Source organism: Mustela nigripes, chromosome 6, assembly GCF_022355385.1.
Source record: "Mustela nigripes isolate SB6536 chromosome 6, MUSNIG.SB6536, whole genome shotgun sequence".
NCBI lineage: Eukaryota > Metazoa > Chordata > Mammalia > Carnivora > Mustelidae > Mustela > Mustela nigripes.
Genome location: NC_081562.1, coordinates 42986775 through 43005325, shown reverse-complemented (window position 1 = coordinate 43005325; position 18551 = coordinate 42986775). Strand labels below are relative to the sequence as shown.

At 35.1% G+C, this 18551-nt stretch overlaps 1 protein-coding gene across 3 annotated transcripts in view; it reads right to left on the bottom strand.

The window, feature by feature from the left end:
• The window catches only part of KCNC2 (potassium voltage-gated channel subfamily C member 2), a 184442-nt gene that overhangs the window by 6186 nt on the left and 159705 nt on the right, over window positions 1-18551 (bottom strand). For all 3 annotated transcript variants that reach the window (XM_059404695.1, XM_059404693.1, XM_059404694.1), the window contains exon 3: window positions 1958-2885. In XM_059404695.1, coding sequence (XP_059260678.1) covers window positions 1958-2885 — 928 coding nt within the window. The remainder of the gene's footprint in view (window positions 1-1957; window positions 2886-18551) is intronic.

Here is an 18551-nt window from a genome sequence, read left to right as displayed (position 1 = left end):
ATACAAAACACAATAATCACATCATGATAAGAAAAAGGGTTTTCATCACTCACTACAGAAATTTACACAGAGCAAAATGGAAATGTATTGAAAAGGAGAGAAATGTTCCTTGGGAAGTTTTAATTCCATTTAGGATTCTATCTAAAGGAAATGGACTTTTACAGAACTAATATGAATTCAAAATAAGTGTGATAATGACATAGCACACACATTAATATCATGATTTTTGACATGCTATCTAGTTATTGTGAATAAGAATCTTTAAAAGTAGAATCTATTTAAGGAAAAACTGCTAGGTACATATTTGGTTTTGGAGTTCTTTAAGACACATGCTAATAATATTTGCAGAAAGTAACTTTCAAAAAAAAATCTTAATAAAAATAATCCCCAAACTCCCTTTGTGCCCAGGTTCTCCATTTTGAAGTGAAAAAAAAAAAAATGTTTTTGAGCATAATGATGGAATAAAAGTAACTTCTCCAAATGCCCTTGAAAAAACTGTTTACTTCTATATGCTTGCCAAAGACATTTGCATCTGATTGGCCTAGATGCTAGCCTTGTTATAACAATATTTATCCAGGCTGAGAGTGTGTCTGTCCTGTTTCTCATGCCCTTCATAAGGACTCTGCACAGGTACTCTGCGATCAGTCCAGTGAGACTAGCGACACCAACTAAACTCCACCTTTCATAAAGACATTTTTTGCCTGATAGTTTTCAGATATATTGACAGAATTTGCAGAACAATGTATTAAATAAGCATAAGGATCTTTACAAATAAAATCTTTAAGAAGAAGTTTAGTTCCAGCCACATTTTTTTCCCCTTTTACTTCATATAAACTTCTGGAAACTAATGAATGAACATGTTACCTGCCATTTTTGTTTGTTTGCTTGCTTTGTGTAATTGGTGCTTTTCTAAGTTATGAAAAAGTATTCATTTGGGGTTATCATGAATCATTTTTCTACAGAAAAAGATTAAATATATCTAAGTTACAGGGAATGCACATATCTTTAATTTTCATAGTGGGCTGAAACATAATTAAATTGTTTAATCTATAAAATATTTAATCTGTACTAGATAAAATAGCACATTACTATCATTTTGGCAAAATGAATATTAATTTACAGTCACTGTCTTCTAGATTATCTGTGGCAATGGAGGGGGTAGGGATTCATCAGTAAATCACCCAAAATTCAGTTTCGGAGGGGAACAGAGCCCAATGTATAGTGCATAAAAAAGGAAATCCTCAAGGAATTTCAGCTTTGCCATTGGTTAGACAAAGCAGATCATCTGCCTCCAGGATAATGGTAAATTTATTATATTACATAGCATCTTACCCAATCTAAAAGGATTATACTGAATATCCTACCTAAGTTAACAATAATGAAAATGTAATCAATCCTCTAGAATATTACTAGGGGTGACTTTTATTATCAAAGATTATGATCTTCCATATCACCTTTTTGGTGTTCAGTCTGTTGATATACAAGCATCCATTTTTTTTAAGTAACTGCTTCTTGTGAAATAGGTTGAGATGCATGGCCCCATGTGGCAGAGATAAAACTGAGACAAACACACCAAGCCAAATGATAAGGAAATCAACATTTTGAGAATGAAAAATGGAAAATGGCCAGTATCATACCATCACATCGTGCAGGGGAACAAAGAAACATTGGCACAAAAGCAACAAACGGGCAAAAGAAAATATTGGCACCATCAGCAAAGGGCATTCCCACTAAAGCAGGAAAACTCTATAGACCAGCTACACAGGCTTCTACTTGGAATCTACTGAGAAAAGCTACAGTCTAGCTGTCTACAAGCCTGACACAAACACGTGTATTGTGAGAGGGTAGAACTGAAAACTCAGGAATGTTTGCAGACAATGAAAATGGTTGCCTTCTACCTGAGGGACATACTGGTCTATAAAGTGGTTAGTGGCATGCATTTGAAATTGTGCCTTACCTGATCTGTTATGTTCCAGAAGCCGATTGTCCTTGCCCAGACATGCGTCACCCTGTGTGCTATTGCAGGCCATATTTAATTCTGTCTTGCAAAAAGTAGGTGAGCTTGCCTGAGGGGCAGGAGGGATGTGCTTCTTTCTTTTTCTTGGAAGTTTCTGCTTCGCCATTGCCAAGGAGTAGTACATTCCAAAGTTGTTGACAATGACAGGCACCGGCATGGCTATTGTTAGCACTCCAGCCAGAGCACACAGGGCTCCCACCAGCATCCCTGACCATGTTTGGGGGTACATATCCCCATAGCCCAAGGTAGTCATGGTCACTACAGCCCACCAGAAGCCAATTGGAATGTTTTTAAACTGCGTGTGCTCACTAGCTGAAGGGTCGTTAGGTTGAGCTCCTACTCTCTCGGCATAGTAGATCATAGTAGCAAATATCAGAACTCCTAGAGCCAGGAAGATTATCAGCAGCAAAAATTCATTAGTACTAGCTCGAAGTGTGTGTCCAAGCACCCTCAGACCTACAAAATGGCGGGTGAGCTTGAAGATTCTCAGGATCCTCACAAATCTTACCACCCTGAGGAAGCCAAGGACATCTTTAGCAGCTTTGGATGACAGCCCACTGAGTCCCACCTCTAAGTAGAAGGGTAGGATGGCCACAAAGTCAATGATATTCAAGAGATTTTTGATGAATTCAAGTTTATTAGGGGAAAAAATGATACGGACTAAAAATTCAAAAGTAAACCACACCACACACACTCCTTCTACATACGTCAAGGCAGGATCCGTTTCGATTTCATATTGCAGAACAACACTTGTGCCATTGATGACTGGTTCTGTCTTGTTTTTAACAATATTGAAAGCTTCATGTGTCTCCAGGCAAAAGGTTGTGATTGAAACCAGGATGAAGAATAAAGAAGCAAAAGCAATAAACTGTAGGGGGAAAAAAAGAAATAAAAAAAAAAGAGAGAGAGAGTGATCTGAACTTTGGTATACTTTGATCCAAATCTAAAAGTATCGATCCCTGCAGAAGAAAAAAAAAAAAAAAAGCTTATTTGGAGATTTTGCTTGGATACCACTCAGGTGAAAAAAGAGATGCATAGGTATCATTAATTAGATTTCACATGTAATGTGTTTCAAGTTCTGTTTTCTGCTTATATAGGTAAAAACTTTGGCTTTATGTTGGAAAATAATTTCTTGACTCTTTTCTATAGTATACCTGTTAAGAGAGTATAAAAATCAACCAAAACAATGTAAAGGGAAACAAACTGGAAAAAAAAAATAAGAAATGTACACAGTGGCTCCAGATACTCCTTCTGATCCTAGAAATCTTCATGTATTAGATCAAGCTTTATATCTATAAATATAAGGTATAGTCCATACTGATGAAAATTTGAATGACACCTGAATTTGACTGTAGGTTTTTAATCATAAGTAAAATTATCAAGATGTCATGAAGTATGGACGAGAAAAAATATTATTTTTCAGCTATGTTATAGTTAAATTGTATCGACTTAAGGTGGAGACTTGTCCGAAAGATCAGATCTAGAGATGAAGAATAGGCAATGAGGCCAAAGAGAGGAAGAAATAGAGTTAAGGAACAAATTTTCTTTTTCACCTGAAAAAGAATTCCAAGTGTTAGAGGAGCATGCTATAAAATTGCAGGGTTTTTTTTTTTTTTTAACTCAACTTTTTATTTCATTTCTTCAATCATTAATATGCGAGTACACATACCTACTAATACAGAATAATAATAATAAAAGCTCTCACTTACTTAATTCTTATTAGTGCCAGACACTCATAAAAGCAAATTACATAATTAACTCATATCAATACTCATAACAACATTACTACTACCATATTTTATAGTTCTGCAATATTAACACAGAATTTAACCTACATTTCCAAGTCATAAGACACAAAGTGATAGACCTAAGATGCTAACCTGGCAAGTTTCACCCCCAATTGTTTTGGGAACTACCAGACTCTCACTTGTGGAACTCAAATATGTTGGAAAATTTACTTTGGGGTCGCATACTTCTTAATATTTGAGATCTGAAAACTTAACACCCAGTTTGAGTGAATGGTACTGTTGCAGACAGTACCAGAGGCTTGCAAAGAAGCCAGCAGATTCCTAATGCTTTCTGCCAATGCTCTCAGATTTAGCATGTGTAAGGAGCACCAAGAGATTACCCTTTTAATATCCAAATTAATTAATCATTTAGGAGCAAGAAGTCATCAGTCAAGTGCAGAGCAGCCCTTTTTCAGAAAAATAGGGTGTATCTGAATCCCAAACCTGTCCCCTAATACCAATTCCTAACCCATGCCTAAGTTTCAAGAAGAGATTGAAACTACCTTTTTCCCTTGTAGAGTTTCGATGTAAGCAATATACAAAAGGACCAAAAAAACCCCACAAAACAACAATAAAAAAAACTTAGGATGGTGACTATCTGCCTTAAAGAACCACTTCAGTTGTTTCAGTGCAGTGTAGCAGTTAGTATATCATTCTTATAATATTATAAAACATTCCATTTTCATGGCTTTGACTTACTTTTCCATTTTCCTTGGTTTTGATATTACAGTTTCATTGATATCTTCCCCAGATATAATGCAAGATGTTAATGTGTTTTTACTCAGCTTTCTCTTTGTACAAATAAATATATGGTTCTTTTAAAATCAACTACTTGTAACAGTATCACTAAGACATTCTGGATACTTTAAAAGATGGTATCTTTTGGAGGAAGAATCAATTATCCTTGATTCATACATTACCTCTTAATCTAATCACAATTTTGTCTATAGATCTGAGAGTCAACTTTGGTTCTGATTCTCCCTGAACTCTCCTTTTGTCATTAGAGTCCTGCTGGTGTGGACATACGGACTCCCCCACCAAGCCACTCCCTGCACTCTAGTCTCCAGCATTTCAGACTAAGTGTCAAAAGTTTTAGTGCACACATTCTATCTATGAGGCAGGTACAGAATACAAGGCAGTTAAAGTAAACTGTAATTTTATTTTATGCTTCTAGTATTCCTCAGTCAGCATTTTCTCAGCTAACTTTGCAGTCTCAAATTCTGTCCACCTACATTCATGTAGTGAATTGATTGGGACGTCCCAACATTGCACTTTCAAAATCTGTTCTAGCTTCCCAGCCTATCTCTCATACAACAAAAGACAATTTTCTTGTGTATTATGAGGCCTGACAATACAAGACACTGAGACCTTTTCTGATCAGACATTTTCTTACTCTTCATTCATTCATTCATTCATTCATTCATTTAGCAAGTATGAATTAGGTTTCCCTCTAGGCCAGGCCAAAGGACTAGGGCTTTAACATAAGAATAGTTAACAAAACATGATGCCTGTGTTTGAGTAATTCACATTCTATTAAATAATAAAACACACAAAAATTTTATAATTCCAATTGTGATAAATGCAATGAAGGATAGAAAGGATCAAAAAAAGGGGGCTTTATTTTAAGACTGAAGGGTCATAGAAACCTCTGACAAAATATCTACAGACTGAAATTTGAGGGATAAATGAAGGTTGACCTAATGGAAAGGGGAGACTTGTCTATAGCACAGTAGGAAGTTTTAACAAAAAGTCTGGACTTTTTCAAACTCCCTTTCTCAAGTGATGCCTTTACTGGAACACCCCAGGAGCAGAAGCTCTTCCAAACCTGCCTCTTTTGCACGAATTGTCATGATTAAAGCCCAACCTAGCACAGAGACCCTGACTTTTTCAAGGTTAACTTTTTTTTTTTTTTTCTGAAGAGCTTTAAATAAACCAGAAATATTACCTGGGTTTTAAAATGAGGCTGTAAGGTGACTTTAGAGCAGTTTGGTTATCGGTGGTACTCTTTTAGACTTGTTGGCCTATTGGGAGAACTATAGAGTTCACTTATCTTAAATTATTGTATCAACCCCATTGTTTGGGATGCAGTAAAAAGAAAAGATATATGTTAAAATGGTTTTTAATTTAAAACCCTATGTAAACACTAGAAATCATTATTATATATATTTTAGTATACTTTAAAAATATATAATTAGTATCTCAACAAGAACTACTAGAACCTGATGTTTATGTTCATTAAATAAGTCATTATGTTGTCAGAAAAAGGTCAACAGAGTCGGAAGGTACAACCTCACTTGGTGGTTGGAATTTAAGTAACATGAATCATCTTGTTAAATTTCCCACTTTGCTCACCCATTTTCCTAGAAAAGGAGCTTGGTCATATTTATTAGAACATACCTGGAGAGCTTACACAAATGTGAACTCCTCACTCTCCACACTAGGTGTCAGACACAGATTCATTGGGGAGAAGGAAATTGCATTTAACAAGCAATCATGGTGATTGCTATGCATACCTAAGTTTGAAAAACACTGTTTCAGTGTATTTTCAACTTGATAATACAGGTTGATAACTCATTAAATGAATTGGAGAAGTTTCTAAATTACAAGCATTTATAGAATCTCCCTAAGTCTTAATAAGAATAGTTCACTACCTCCTATAGACATAAATGTCCATATCTGTGTGTCTTTGTATGTGTGTTGTGACCTAATTCTGGCTTCTACACAAATATTGGTGAGTAAACAAAGCAATTCAGCCTCTAAATATACACAATTCTAAGACACAAAACCTTGAAAAACCTAAAGTTGTTTGTTTTTACAAATCACTTGGGACTTGAATTTATCAATATTTTTATTAGCTTATTTGTTCATTTATTTTAAAGATTTTACTTATTTATTTGACAGAGAGAGAAACAGTGATAGAGGGAACACAAGCCGGGGTAGTGGGAAAGGAAGAAGCAGGCTTCCCACCAAGCAGGGAGCCTGATTTGGGGCTCTATGCAGCTTTGATTCCAGAACCCTGGGATTATGACCTGAGCCGAAGGCAGACACCTAAAAACTGAGCCACCCAGGCACCCCATTATTAGCTTTACTTAAAGAACCACATCATAGTTTTGTATTTGTATTATTCTTCACTGTAATTTTTATAGTTCCACATATATTTAGTTTTTAAGGACTTCGTAAATCTGCCAGAGTGTGATAACAACATGATAGGAAAATAAAAAGAGCATAAAAAAACCCCAAAAAACAAAAAAACAAAAACCTGTCATTCTGGGAGAGAGATACTCATCTCAGAAGTACATGATTATTTTGCTTTAAAAAACAAGCTAGAATGGCTTTTTAAAAAGAATTTATAAAGTCTAAAGACTCTACTAGGTATGGTTTAGAATGAGAGGACTGTAACAGAGAACCAAAATATTCTTCATAATAACGTGGTAGGAAATTGGAAGTTGTCTTCTGTCACCTTAAAAGTTGGGGCTGTTGGAAGAAAGTTGAAATCTGAAGAGAAAGAAATGGGAAAAGTCTCTAAGGAGGAGGAAAGGCACATCATGGGAGGGGGCAAGCAAGTGAGAAATCCCTGTTAGGTGCAGCAAAGGAACTTTGGGACATGGATGGAATGTATCAAATTTTAAGATGATGCTTTCTCTGTTATGCCTTCAGTAAAAGGTCGCTGTACAAAAGCCTGGCATTCATGGTGCTTTGAGTGATGAAGGTATTGGACCATGGGAGGACAAAAAAGAAGGGAGGCAAGATAAAAGGTGAGACTCAAAAACATAGGAGAGTAATAGGTAAGAGTAAAAGGAAATCAGGAGACATGTAACCCTTGTTAAAAATATGTGAAGACATTAGGAAAGACAGATTTCCCAACAGAATGAAGAATAGGAGCTCAGTTTATTAGGAACTTGGTTTGAGTATCAAATGAAAAGGTGACCCCAGAAGGCTTGAAGACCTAGAATCATCCAAAGGCAACACTTGGACACCATTGGCAAGAAATTTGTACACTTTGGTTAAACTTAATTCTAAGAGACTTGGATACAGAAAATGTATTCTTTTTTTCTGACTCAGTAAGTTAACCTGAAATGGGTAAAAAAGAATGTTTTATTTGTTTTTCTTCTTCATTGAGCTGAGAACTGTTTAAGGACTGGAAGAATGTCATATTCATTTTTGTACTTCCTGCTTTTGGCACAGTGGTTAGTATTTAGTATGGCTGGATGGATGGATAGAAGGATGAAAGAATTAATGAAAGAAAAAATAAATTAACAAAATAATAAGGTGGATTACATTCTAACAGGACTCTAAATGATTTGAGAAAAAGGAAATGACAAATGAAACAATGAAATATGCATGTTTCATATGCATATTTGCATATGAGGGGGAAAAAAGCCAAATTTACAGTGGAAGCAAACTGAACTGGTCTATAGGTCCAAACATTGCCATTAGTAGCTTCCACTAATTCTGTTAATGGAGTCTTATCAAGGAGTTGAGGAAGGAAATCACATTGCCATCTCTCTCTTCCTCTTCCTCTGTGATAAGAACAAAAAACTCTTATAGGCATTAAATGAAAATGAGATAAATCATGTTAAATAATTAAAATATTAGAAAGCTTTCTAGAAGGTGTTACCATGCTGACTGAATTCACAGAACTGATGTATCCTCTCAGGCAGTTTCAGAAAGGATATAGCCTGCTAAAATATTGGCTTTGGATCCAATGAGTAAGCCATTTTTTTCTCCATAAACCCAGTGTCCATGGTTGGCTAGAGTGGCCTGTACTCTGTTTTAGTTTAGTTCTGTTTAGTTTCTAATCAGCAACAATGGAAAGAAAGCCCTCAGAGTGCACTTCTACATAGATGGTATTATGTCAATCTACCTCAGTGCAAAGATTTAAGTAAAACTCCAAGTACATATAATAAGCTATAAGAAAGGGGAAATCAGGCCATATTTTTGTTTCATTATTTTCTCTTTCTTCTTAGCCTTTTAGCATGAAAATTGATATAACTGAACTCTATCTATAACTAGCTCAAAAGTGTCAAACTTAACGAGGACCAGACTGATTAACTGGCCTTTCTCTGTGCTTGCATAGCCAGGATCACTGATGTAGCAATTTTCACACACTTTTGTTACTGATTCTACATGTCCCCAAATTGTTCAAAGAGAAGAACTTAACATCTATCCCTAGAACCAAAGATAGGGCTTCAGTGACAGCAAAAAGTAGGTGCTCAGTTCTTGTGAAATTGATGAAGGAACACATTTTTGAAATATGTTTACTTGGTATATTAAAAATCCACTAGCCAACACAGAATCTTTCCTCAAAAAAAAAAAAAGAAAAAGAAAAAAAAAAGGAAGAGGGAAGCCTGGGTGGCTCAGTTGGTTAAGCATCTGACTCAGCTCATGATCTCAGGGTCATGAGATCAGGCCCTTGAAGGACTCCATGCTGAGTGTGGATCCTGTTTAAGATTTCCTCTCCCTCTCCCTCTGCCCCCACCTCTCTTGCACACACGTGCACTCTTTCTAATAATTAACTAGTTAATAGTTAAAAATAATAAAAAATAAAAGTCACCTCATCTTATCATCTCACAAGTAAAAACCTCAACCTAAAGGTGAAAAAAAAATTTGAAGAAAAAAATTAAACTTACCTCTATTTTAAAATAAGAGTCAATGATAAATTTAATCATTAGAAATTATTTTTCTTTTTCTTTTTAGAGAGACAAAGAAAGAACAAGCAGAGGAAGTAACAGAGGAGAGGAAGAAGCAGGCTCCCTACTGAGCAGGGAACCCAACATGGGGCTTGATCCGAGAATCCTAGAATAATGACCTGAGACAAAGGCAGACACTTAACCATATGAGCCACTCAGGTACCCCTAGAAATTAACATTTTTTAAGACAAGTTACCTAAAACATAGATTTTGTCATGGCCCATGAATTCCAACCCTTCAAGGAGATTCCCACTGAAGGACTGGAACTCATGGTTAAGACAAAGAAAAGCCTGAAAACTCTTCTTGACCTTGATAGTCACCTTGAAAACGGACTCCTCACATCAGGAAATGGAGGACACTGGATTTTGTCAATTAAGGCTGTGAAAATAGCCATCGATTTGATGAGACATTTAGAAGAGAGGAGTTTTTGTTTTTTTTTTTCTTCCTTGATTTCCTCTCACTTGTAAAAGATGATGAAGCATCACTCTTTGCTTGGAAATGATTTCTCACTTGCTCCAGCATCTTGCAGAAACTCCATGTGTTAAAACTGAAATTATTTCTTAGGATTATGTTTGCAATACTTGGTCTGGGATCAGCTTTAAACATCCTTTCTATGTAAATACTGACAAACTATGTAAATACTGATAAACTTGTGATCCGGGTTGCCTGACCTCCTGAGTTTTCCTGCGAAGGACACTAGGTATATTGTGCTGGGGTTGCCATTCATGGAAGAAATTGGTTAGGATCTCTGTTTTCTCTCAGGGAGTTAATGCTCTGAAAAGGGACCCCAGCAAAATAGTTTTAATCAATACCTGGGACGACAGTTTTATTTTTAATACAATAACTGTTCAGATTGCTGGTGGACTGGGTTAGCCAAGAGGAAGACAGCTTTAACAGGGAGGCGCCTATCTTAAGAAGAGGTCTCAGATTTCAGATTAAGATATGAAGACTTGAAGAATGTCAAAGTAAACACCATTTCAGAGCTCATAGTGAGTGTAGGAATGAAGATCCCTGGAGCAACGAAGGAAGAAGATCTTAAATAGCAAAGATTCGCCGCTACCAGCTTTCAACCCAAGTCAATCCATTAAGCCAACCTGTATGATCATAAAATTGCTAAAATGCTACATCTGGCTAAATGGGAGAAGAGTTTGCTTTATTTACCTTGTGTACCCACACTGCCCTGTAATGTCTATAATCATAAAGATGGAATGGATTGTAACATTTAGTGTGTATGTGTATATATATAGGTATATATACATATATCTATATGCACACAGTAAGGAATTTCAGCTTTTTCAATTCCACCGGAAGTATATCTCCCTTTAGCTTGCATTTTAATGTCCTTAAAAAAAAAAGGACAATATGGATTTTCCAAACAGAAATGCTTCACTCCTATTATGCCCATTCTGCTTTTCTCTCTTAAATAGTTAACGAAGACATGAACAAGGACTTCCAATAATGAAGAATCAGAGCCCATAGTGCCTCCCAATCCAAAATTTCCACTTTTAGAAATTTACTCTGGTAAAATGTGTATAGAAAAGTACAAGGATATATGTAGAAGGACATTCAAAAGTATTATTTGTAAAACAAGCAAACAAACAAAAAACCAATAACAACAAGCCAGTAAATGTCTGTAAGTCAATGGTATGTCCATAATATAGCATTACCAAGAACAAGGCAGGTATATATGTCCTGATGCAAAATGATATCCAATGAAACACATTAAACAAGAAGATGGTTGTAACATAATTATGCAGAGTTTAATACCATTTCTTTCTCTGTGTACAACTAATGCATGCAAATAAATAGCAACACTACACTCTTAGCACTGGTTGTGTCTGAGTGTAAGAATGGCATCATCCGAATGTATTGCTAAGGGAAAATTGTAAGTGATTCTATAAATAGCTTTAAGGTTTAAAATTTTTACAAAATTTTTAAACATGTGTTTTGTTTTAAAACAAAATTCAAAGGAAGTATCAAGAGAAGTAACCAACCAAACTTGGATCTTCATTCTTAATGACCATTAAGCTAATTCTATTACTCCATAGAAATTATTCATTGGCAGATTGCCATTTTTCTTCTTTTCTACAGCACCTTCAATTTAACAAAAATGCTCTTAATTATATATGTATTCAAGTCTCATATACTAGCTTTGCCATAATTAACAAGAATGTGGTGTTGTTCACAGAAATTCGGTCTCTGGAGAAAGATAATAGTCTCTTTCATTAGTAAGACTATCCTCAAGGGCCAACGAAGTAGGGACAACGAGAGCCCAGTGTCTGCTTGTTCCATGCAGAGCTGACAATTACTTCAGCCTCTGTTGAGGCTGGTAAGATCAACTTCTCTTCATTCAAGTTTTACTGTTTAAAAGCAGTTTTACAAACTTCCCATTGCATTTATCATATTGAATTAGATCTTTCCTCAAAGGCTATACCATACACATACATGATTACTAAATACAGAAATCAGTGAAGACGGTGAAGAAGATTAAGCTAACATAACTGAATATAATCGTATGTGTGTTTATAACACGTTTTATGTTTTATATTTATATCTATGTCTAAAATGTGTTAATATGTATGTATGATATCCATAGGCATAGGTTATATATAGATATGAATATATTATATAGATAGATATAAAATAGATAAAAAAAATATAAGATTTAGATTTCTCAAATCAAGAAATGTACCCAAATATTACTTTTGGCCACTGAAACTTATATGATCTTCACCATGTTTTTTGATACCTTATCCAATATAAATATACACCATTCTCTCTACATTTTCTACACTACAGAATGATTTCCCTGAAATTTTTATTTGGCCTAGCCACTCACACCCAAATGTAATTTTTCAGGATCCATGCAAGCAAACATCCATAACATATCAAACAAACTATTGGTGCTCAAAGTTAGGTAACTAGATTTAAAAGTTATCAGATATGGGGGTGCCTGGGTGGCTCAGTTGGTTAAGCATCTAACTGTTTCAGTTCAAGTCATGATCTCAGGGTTTTGAGATGGAGCTCCACATGGGGGTCCCTGTTGGGCTCCACACTCGTCATGGAACCTACTTAAGATTCTCTCTTGCCCTCTTCCTATCCCTCTACCCCCGCAAGCTCATGTGCACGCTCTCTCTGTAAAATTAAAATAAAATGTAATTAATTTATTGCATGAAAATAATTTTTACAATTGTTTATTAGAATGAAGAAGAATTTTATACTTTTATCATAAGAAGAACAGATTATTATATAGTCATTTCATAACATAAACATGAATTATAATTCCTAAATTCTAAATACTGAAATCTCCCTCCAAAATTTATTTATTTAACATATATTAATTTGTCTTAAACTTATTCTTAAATGATTCAATTTGTCTTAGAACAATATGATCTATACCACCATGACTCAGGGATACCTAAGAGGTCACATTTTATTTTATTTTATTTTATTTTTATTTTTTTGACAGATCACAAGTAGGCAGAGAAGCAGGCAGAGAGAGGAGGAAGCAGGCTCCCCGCTGAGCAGAGAGCCTGATGCGGGGCTCAATCCCAGGATGCTGGGATCATGACCTGAGCCAAAGGCAGAGGCTTTAACCCACTGAGCCACCCAGGCGCCCCAAGAGGTCACATTTTAAAACCCTATCTACTCTAAGTCCTAGGCTATCTTTCTTGAGGCTAACCATCACTTCCCAAATTAAATTATCCAAGAATCCTTGGTTGAACTTAGTTGCCAGTGAGGGAGGTAAAGAGAATGTTAGTTGAAGGTGAAAGGATGTGACTAGCTTACAAACATTTGCCAAAGATTTGTTGATTCTGATGATTCTGATCTTCAACAGACTCATTTAACACTGTGGTTAAAATCTACTCTACAAAGTGCCATGAATGCCTTTCTATCCTGATGGGGCACCTGTGCTTATCCAGATCCCTGTCCCAAGCTCCAGTATCAAATGTTACCATTCTCTTTTTCCATATCTGCTTGCTCAGTAATCCTTTCTAAAACATAAACACATACACAGATGGCCAAGGCCTGAGAGTCTTCCAAGACCAGCCATATCTCCAATGGAGAGGGCCTTACCTCCTCCTTCCCCACATCTATATATTCAAATTAGAGCTTTAGTAAGCTTTCCTTTTTCCTCAAGATCATTTTGTTTGGTGGATATTTGTTCTTCCTTGCTACGAAGCCTGGGTCAGAACACCTCCAGTCCACCATAGTCTACTTTAGCAGCTATGCCCATGTGGAGAGAGGATATTAGAGACCTCAGTTCTTCTTCTGCCTGAAAATTTGGGTGCTCTTACAAAGAGTTGCAGATTCTTCCAAGAGTCAAATTTTCTATATTCCACAGTACAAAAGTCCCTGGGTAATTGGGGAAGGACTGATTGGCTCTGCAATTGGAAATCTGATAATGTCAACCTTAATGTTGTTTGCTTAAGCAACTGAACTATATCAACAGCTATCAGAGTGTGACCTGGGAACTTCCAGGGGTCCAGAAACCCTTTTCTTGGGTCTAGAAAGTCAAAATTAGTTTGAAATCATATTAAAGTACTTTTTTCTTTTTTCATTCTCTTTGTCTTACCATTTTATAGGAAAGTTTTCCAGAGGCTACATGATGTGGTATTACAACAGATTAAATGCACCAAGAAGACATGAAAATCTAGCCCACTTTCTATTACATCGGTCATGAAAAAGATCAGCAAAAAAGTAAAATAATGCTACTTTTCTCACTTTACTTTTCCTCTTTTTTTCTTACTTTTTTCTACTTTTTTTCCTTTTTCTTCTTAAAAATAAATTTTATTCTTTTTAAAAATTTATTTTTCTGTCTTGGAGAGGTACAACCTAGGGTATATAGTCAATGATTTTTTTTTTTTTTTGTCAATGATTTTGTAATAACAATATGGTGACAGACTGCAACCAGACTTATTGCAGGGATCATTTCACAATGTACAAATATCAAATCACTATTATGTATACCTGAAAGTAATAGGATATTGTATGCCAATTATACCTCAATTAAGAAAACTATTTTCATTAAAAGTATGTTTGCTCACATCACTGGGTTATGTCCTAATCCAGGAAAATAACTATTTCCTAGTCCTTCTGTAAATATTAATAGGGCCCACCAGTAACTCTATACAAAGATCACAAGGTCCCCAAGGCAATCTTCAATACAATCAGCTGCTTTATTAGATCACAAAGGAAATAAATAAAAACATGCATTTATTATGTTAATAATTTAAAAATTTTCATGAATGAAATGAACACTAACCTAAGGAATTTTTAGTAGTTATAGAAATCTGGAATAATCAAAACATCTGCACCAACTGCTTCAATACTATTATCTCTTGAAATTTAGTTATCTCATCTACTTCCATGATTCCAACTGCCATCAATGAAACAGTGATAGCTTAAATGTCAGTCTCCAGCTTATACCTTAATTGTGTGTGATTTATCATAATTCCTCCAAGTCCACAAAGTTCTTCTGTCTCAATTAAATAGAAAATGATATAATGACAATCAAAATAATAACTCTATTAGTCTGGGTTCTCCAGAGAAACAGAGCCAATGGGATATATATAAGTACATAGAAAGAGATTTATTATGAGGAATTGGCTTACGTGATTACAGATGTTCAGAAGTCCCACCATCTGCTGTCTGCCAGATGAAAGCTTAGGAAAACCAGTGGTGTAGTACTGGTCCAGGTTTGAAGACCTCAGAACCAGAGTAGCCAATGGTGTTAAGTCCCAATCTGAGTCTGGTGACCCAAGAACCAGGAGCTCCAATGTTCAAAGTCAGGAGAAGATGGATATCCCCACTGAAGCAGAGAGAGCAAATTCGCCCGCCCTCTATCTTTTTGTTCTATTTGGGTCCTTGATGGATCAGATGAAACCCACTGGTGAGGGGATCTTCTTCACTCAGTCTATTCACTTAAATGCTAATCTCTTCTGGAAACACCCTCACAGACACATTCAGAAATGTTTACCAGCTATGTGGGCATCTGTTAGCCCAGGCAAGTGGACATGTAAAATTAACTATTACAGTGACTATCATACATTTTATGAGTGAAGGTTTAAAAGACACTTCAAACTCTACTTGCCCAACATATCACTCAAATCTGATCTTGCTATTCTGTGTTTCTTTTATTCTGAACCATCATCTATCAGTTAATCAGCTTGGTACTTAGATTCCTTTTTTGTTTTCTTCCCCAACACCTTCATCTGTTGTATGACTGAATCCTCTAGATTCCCAGACTTGAAATATCTCTAGCATTTTTCTTTCTTCTCTACATTTCCAGTGCAGGTGGCCTAACTTTTATTTTGCTTTTACTTAGCTTTTCCTGGATTACTAAGAGTAAGTACTCCCTCAAGGGAACAAATGTGATTAGGTCACTCAACTCCTTAAAATAGTTTAGTGGCTCCCAACACAGGATACATAATGTTCTTAATATGTCATTCAAGAAATTTCTTTATGTGGACCTTACATACCTTTCTACTGTGAATATCACCATCTTGCCTGCTGTGCCAGAAGCTCTCATCCTCATGGAGTTCTTTTACCAAATGCACTTTTTTTTTTTTTTTTTTTTTTTTTTTTTTTTTTTTTCAAAAAACTTTTTTTTTTTTTTTTTTTTTTTTTTTTGGTATGGCTAGCAAAGAACTACTTAGTATTTAAGACTCGACTCAGAAATCAGTTGCAAAATCTGAAGCAAAATTAAGCACTTTCTTGTTAGGTTTCCTGCTCATATCTCTATGATAGTACTTATCTCATTTCTGTAATATTTTATTTTCTGCTCCTTTTGTAAAAGCATAAGCTTGTGACATAAGCAGGAATTTTTATTTGCATTTTATGTCAATGACATTAAGTTAGTAGTTAGTAATATTGACAAGAAGTAATAGCAAAGACTATGGCCACACCAAAAGTAAGGTTTAACTCAATTTTGTTTCACTTATTTGCACTCATTTGCTTCCTCCAAATGGATTTTTAAGAAGACTTATGAAAACAACAAACAGAATATGAAGAAAAGTATAAAGGAAGACTAATGACGGAACCGACTGTCAGTTTGAGTGACAAGAGCAGGGCAGTGTGAGAGATAAAAAAGAAAGCAAGGCTTCAAACAAGGGGGGTTAACAATGTCAATTTCGGCAGAGTTCAAAGAAGGCAAAAATGGATAAAGGTCTACTGGATGAGATAAGCCAACATTAGTTTTCTCTGATGAACTGGTTTCAGTAAAGAAATAGGAAATAACCTGGATTTCAAGGGATTAAGAAACTAGTGGGTGCTGAGAAGTGTGAGTGGCAAGTAAACACACACACATGCACATGAGGCACACACATACACGTTACTGCATTCTCAAGGGGTTAAGTCACTTTTGTTCACAGAGACCATTACAAATTTTAAAAAAGTTAGGCTCTATTTTAAGAATAAGTAAAATGCACTAATTTCAGAAAATATAAAACCTGCTCACCTAACATTTTCAATTCATAACAAATCAGCAATCTATGGTAACTATATGATTATTTTGTATCGTTTTTACCTAGTTCTACCTTCAAAATATAATTCTGTATCTGTTGTCCTAAGAGGCATCAGGAAAGTAAGAAGTTCATGACCATGACATTGATAACAGTTCTAAAGCATTAATAAATAATAATAGAAAAATTAATAATAGTTTTAATATGGCAGGAGCAAAATTGCCTTTGCCTTTTAAAAAGTAGCAACGAAAAATAATAAAAATCAAAATAAAAAAATAATACTGAGAGGTAATATTCAGCAAGCACATATAATCTAAAAAAATAATTTTCATCTCATTTAATCCTACAAACATTGCATACTAGATTCTAATATCCCATTTTATAGAAAAGCAAACTGAGGCATAGAAACTAAGGTCAAAGTTGTTTTGTAGCATATATTGTATATGAGCTTATCTTTTTTTTAAACAGCAATCTTCAGCTCTACTGAGCACAAATATTAAAAAATAAATACTACAATATTCCTATAAATAAATATTACAATATTCCTATAAATACACATACATGAATGCTAAACTTTGGACATCAATAGTAAAAGTAATAAAGCCAGGAAACTAAAATTTCTGAGCTTTATTCCTAATTTGGCTTGTGAAACTTTATATATAGTACTTTTCAAGGTCCTTAAAAATAAATGGTGTAATAACCAAAGTCTGATTCTACTACACAGGCAAATATAACTAAACAAAAGGGTGTCAAACTAGAAAGCAGTTGTGTGCTCTTTGTTTGGACAAAGCTAACTATATATTTTGGGCTAAAGTATCTTTAAAAAATTCTAAAATCTGCATGAATGGTCAATTGTGACCTGTGTTCTTTCTCCTCCTTGACATACTTTTTAAAATTTTTTAAAATTTTCTAGCTAAAGAAAGAAACGGTTGTTTTCATAGATCATTTAGCTCATCTCAGTGCTTTCAGAGCAAGGTTTACAGACTTGTCCTTGATATAGAGACAACAGAAGGAAAGCTTCTGAATATTTAATAGAGCTAGAAAATACTACATTTAATATTCTCTTGAGCTTGCACAGTGCTGACTTAGAAGGAAACCTAAAGTGTCTCTTTTCTGCATGCAGAATCTTAAAATTGCAGTCAGTAAATCATTCTCTAGAATGACACCCACAACTTGAGTAGTTCCATTCTTAAAGGTAAAACATTTGTTTTAAACCATGTGCTGAAAGCTCTTAGTTAACTGAGAAGAAATAACTGGACTGTATTTTAAGGTTTCATTCGTGTTCTATTTTTTATCTCATTTCTTCTAAAAACTTCAGCAATTTGGCAACAGCCAGAATTTTAAACTTTGTTTTACTTTCTTCTGCTTTGTCATTTTGGGTTTTTTTCGTTTATTTGAATAAGGCACAAGTTTTAGGAATGTTAAGCAAATCAGATACCAACTACCATTGAAAAGGTTTTGCACATCCAATAGGCCTTGCTTTTGATTTTATAAATGGGAAAATTCCTCTAGATAGGGTAAGATTTTAAAGAACCAGGACTGGAAAAGGAACCTCTATACCTCAAAGTCCTTTTCAAACAGTTATAACCCTTCA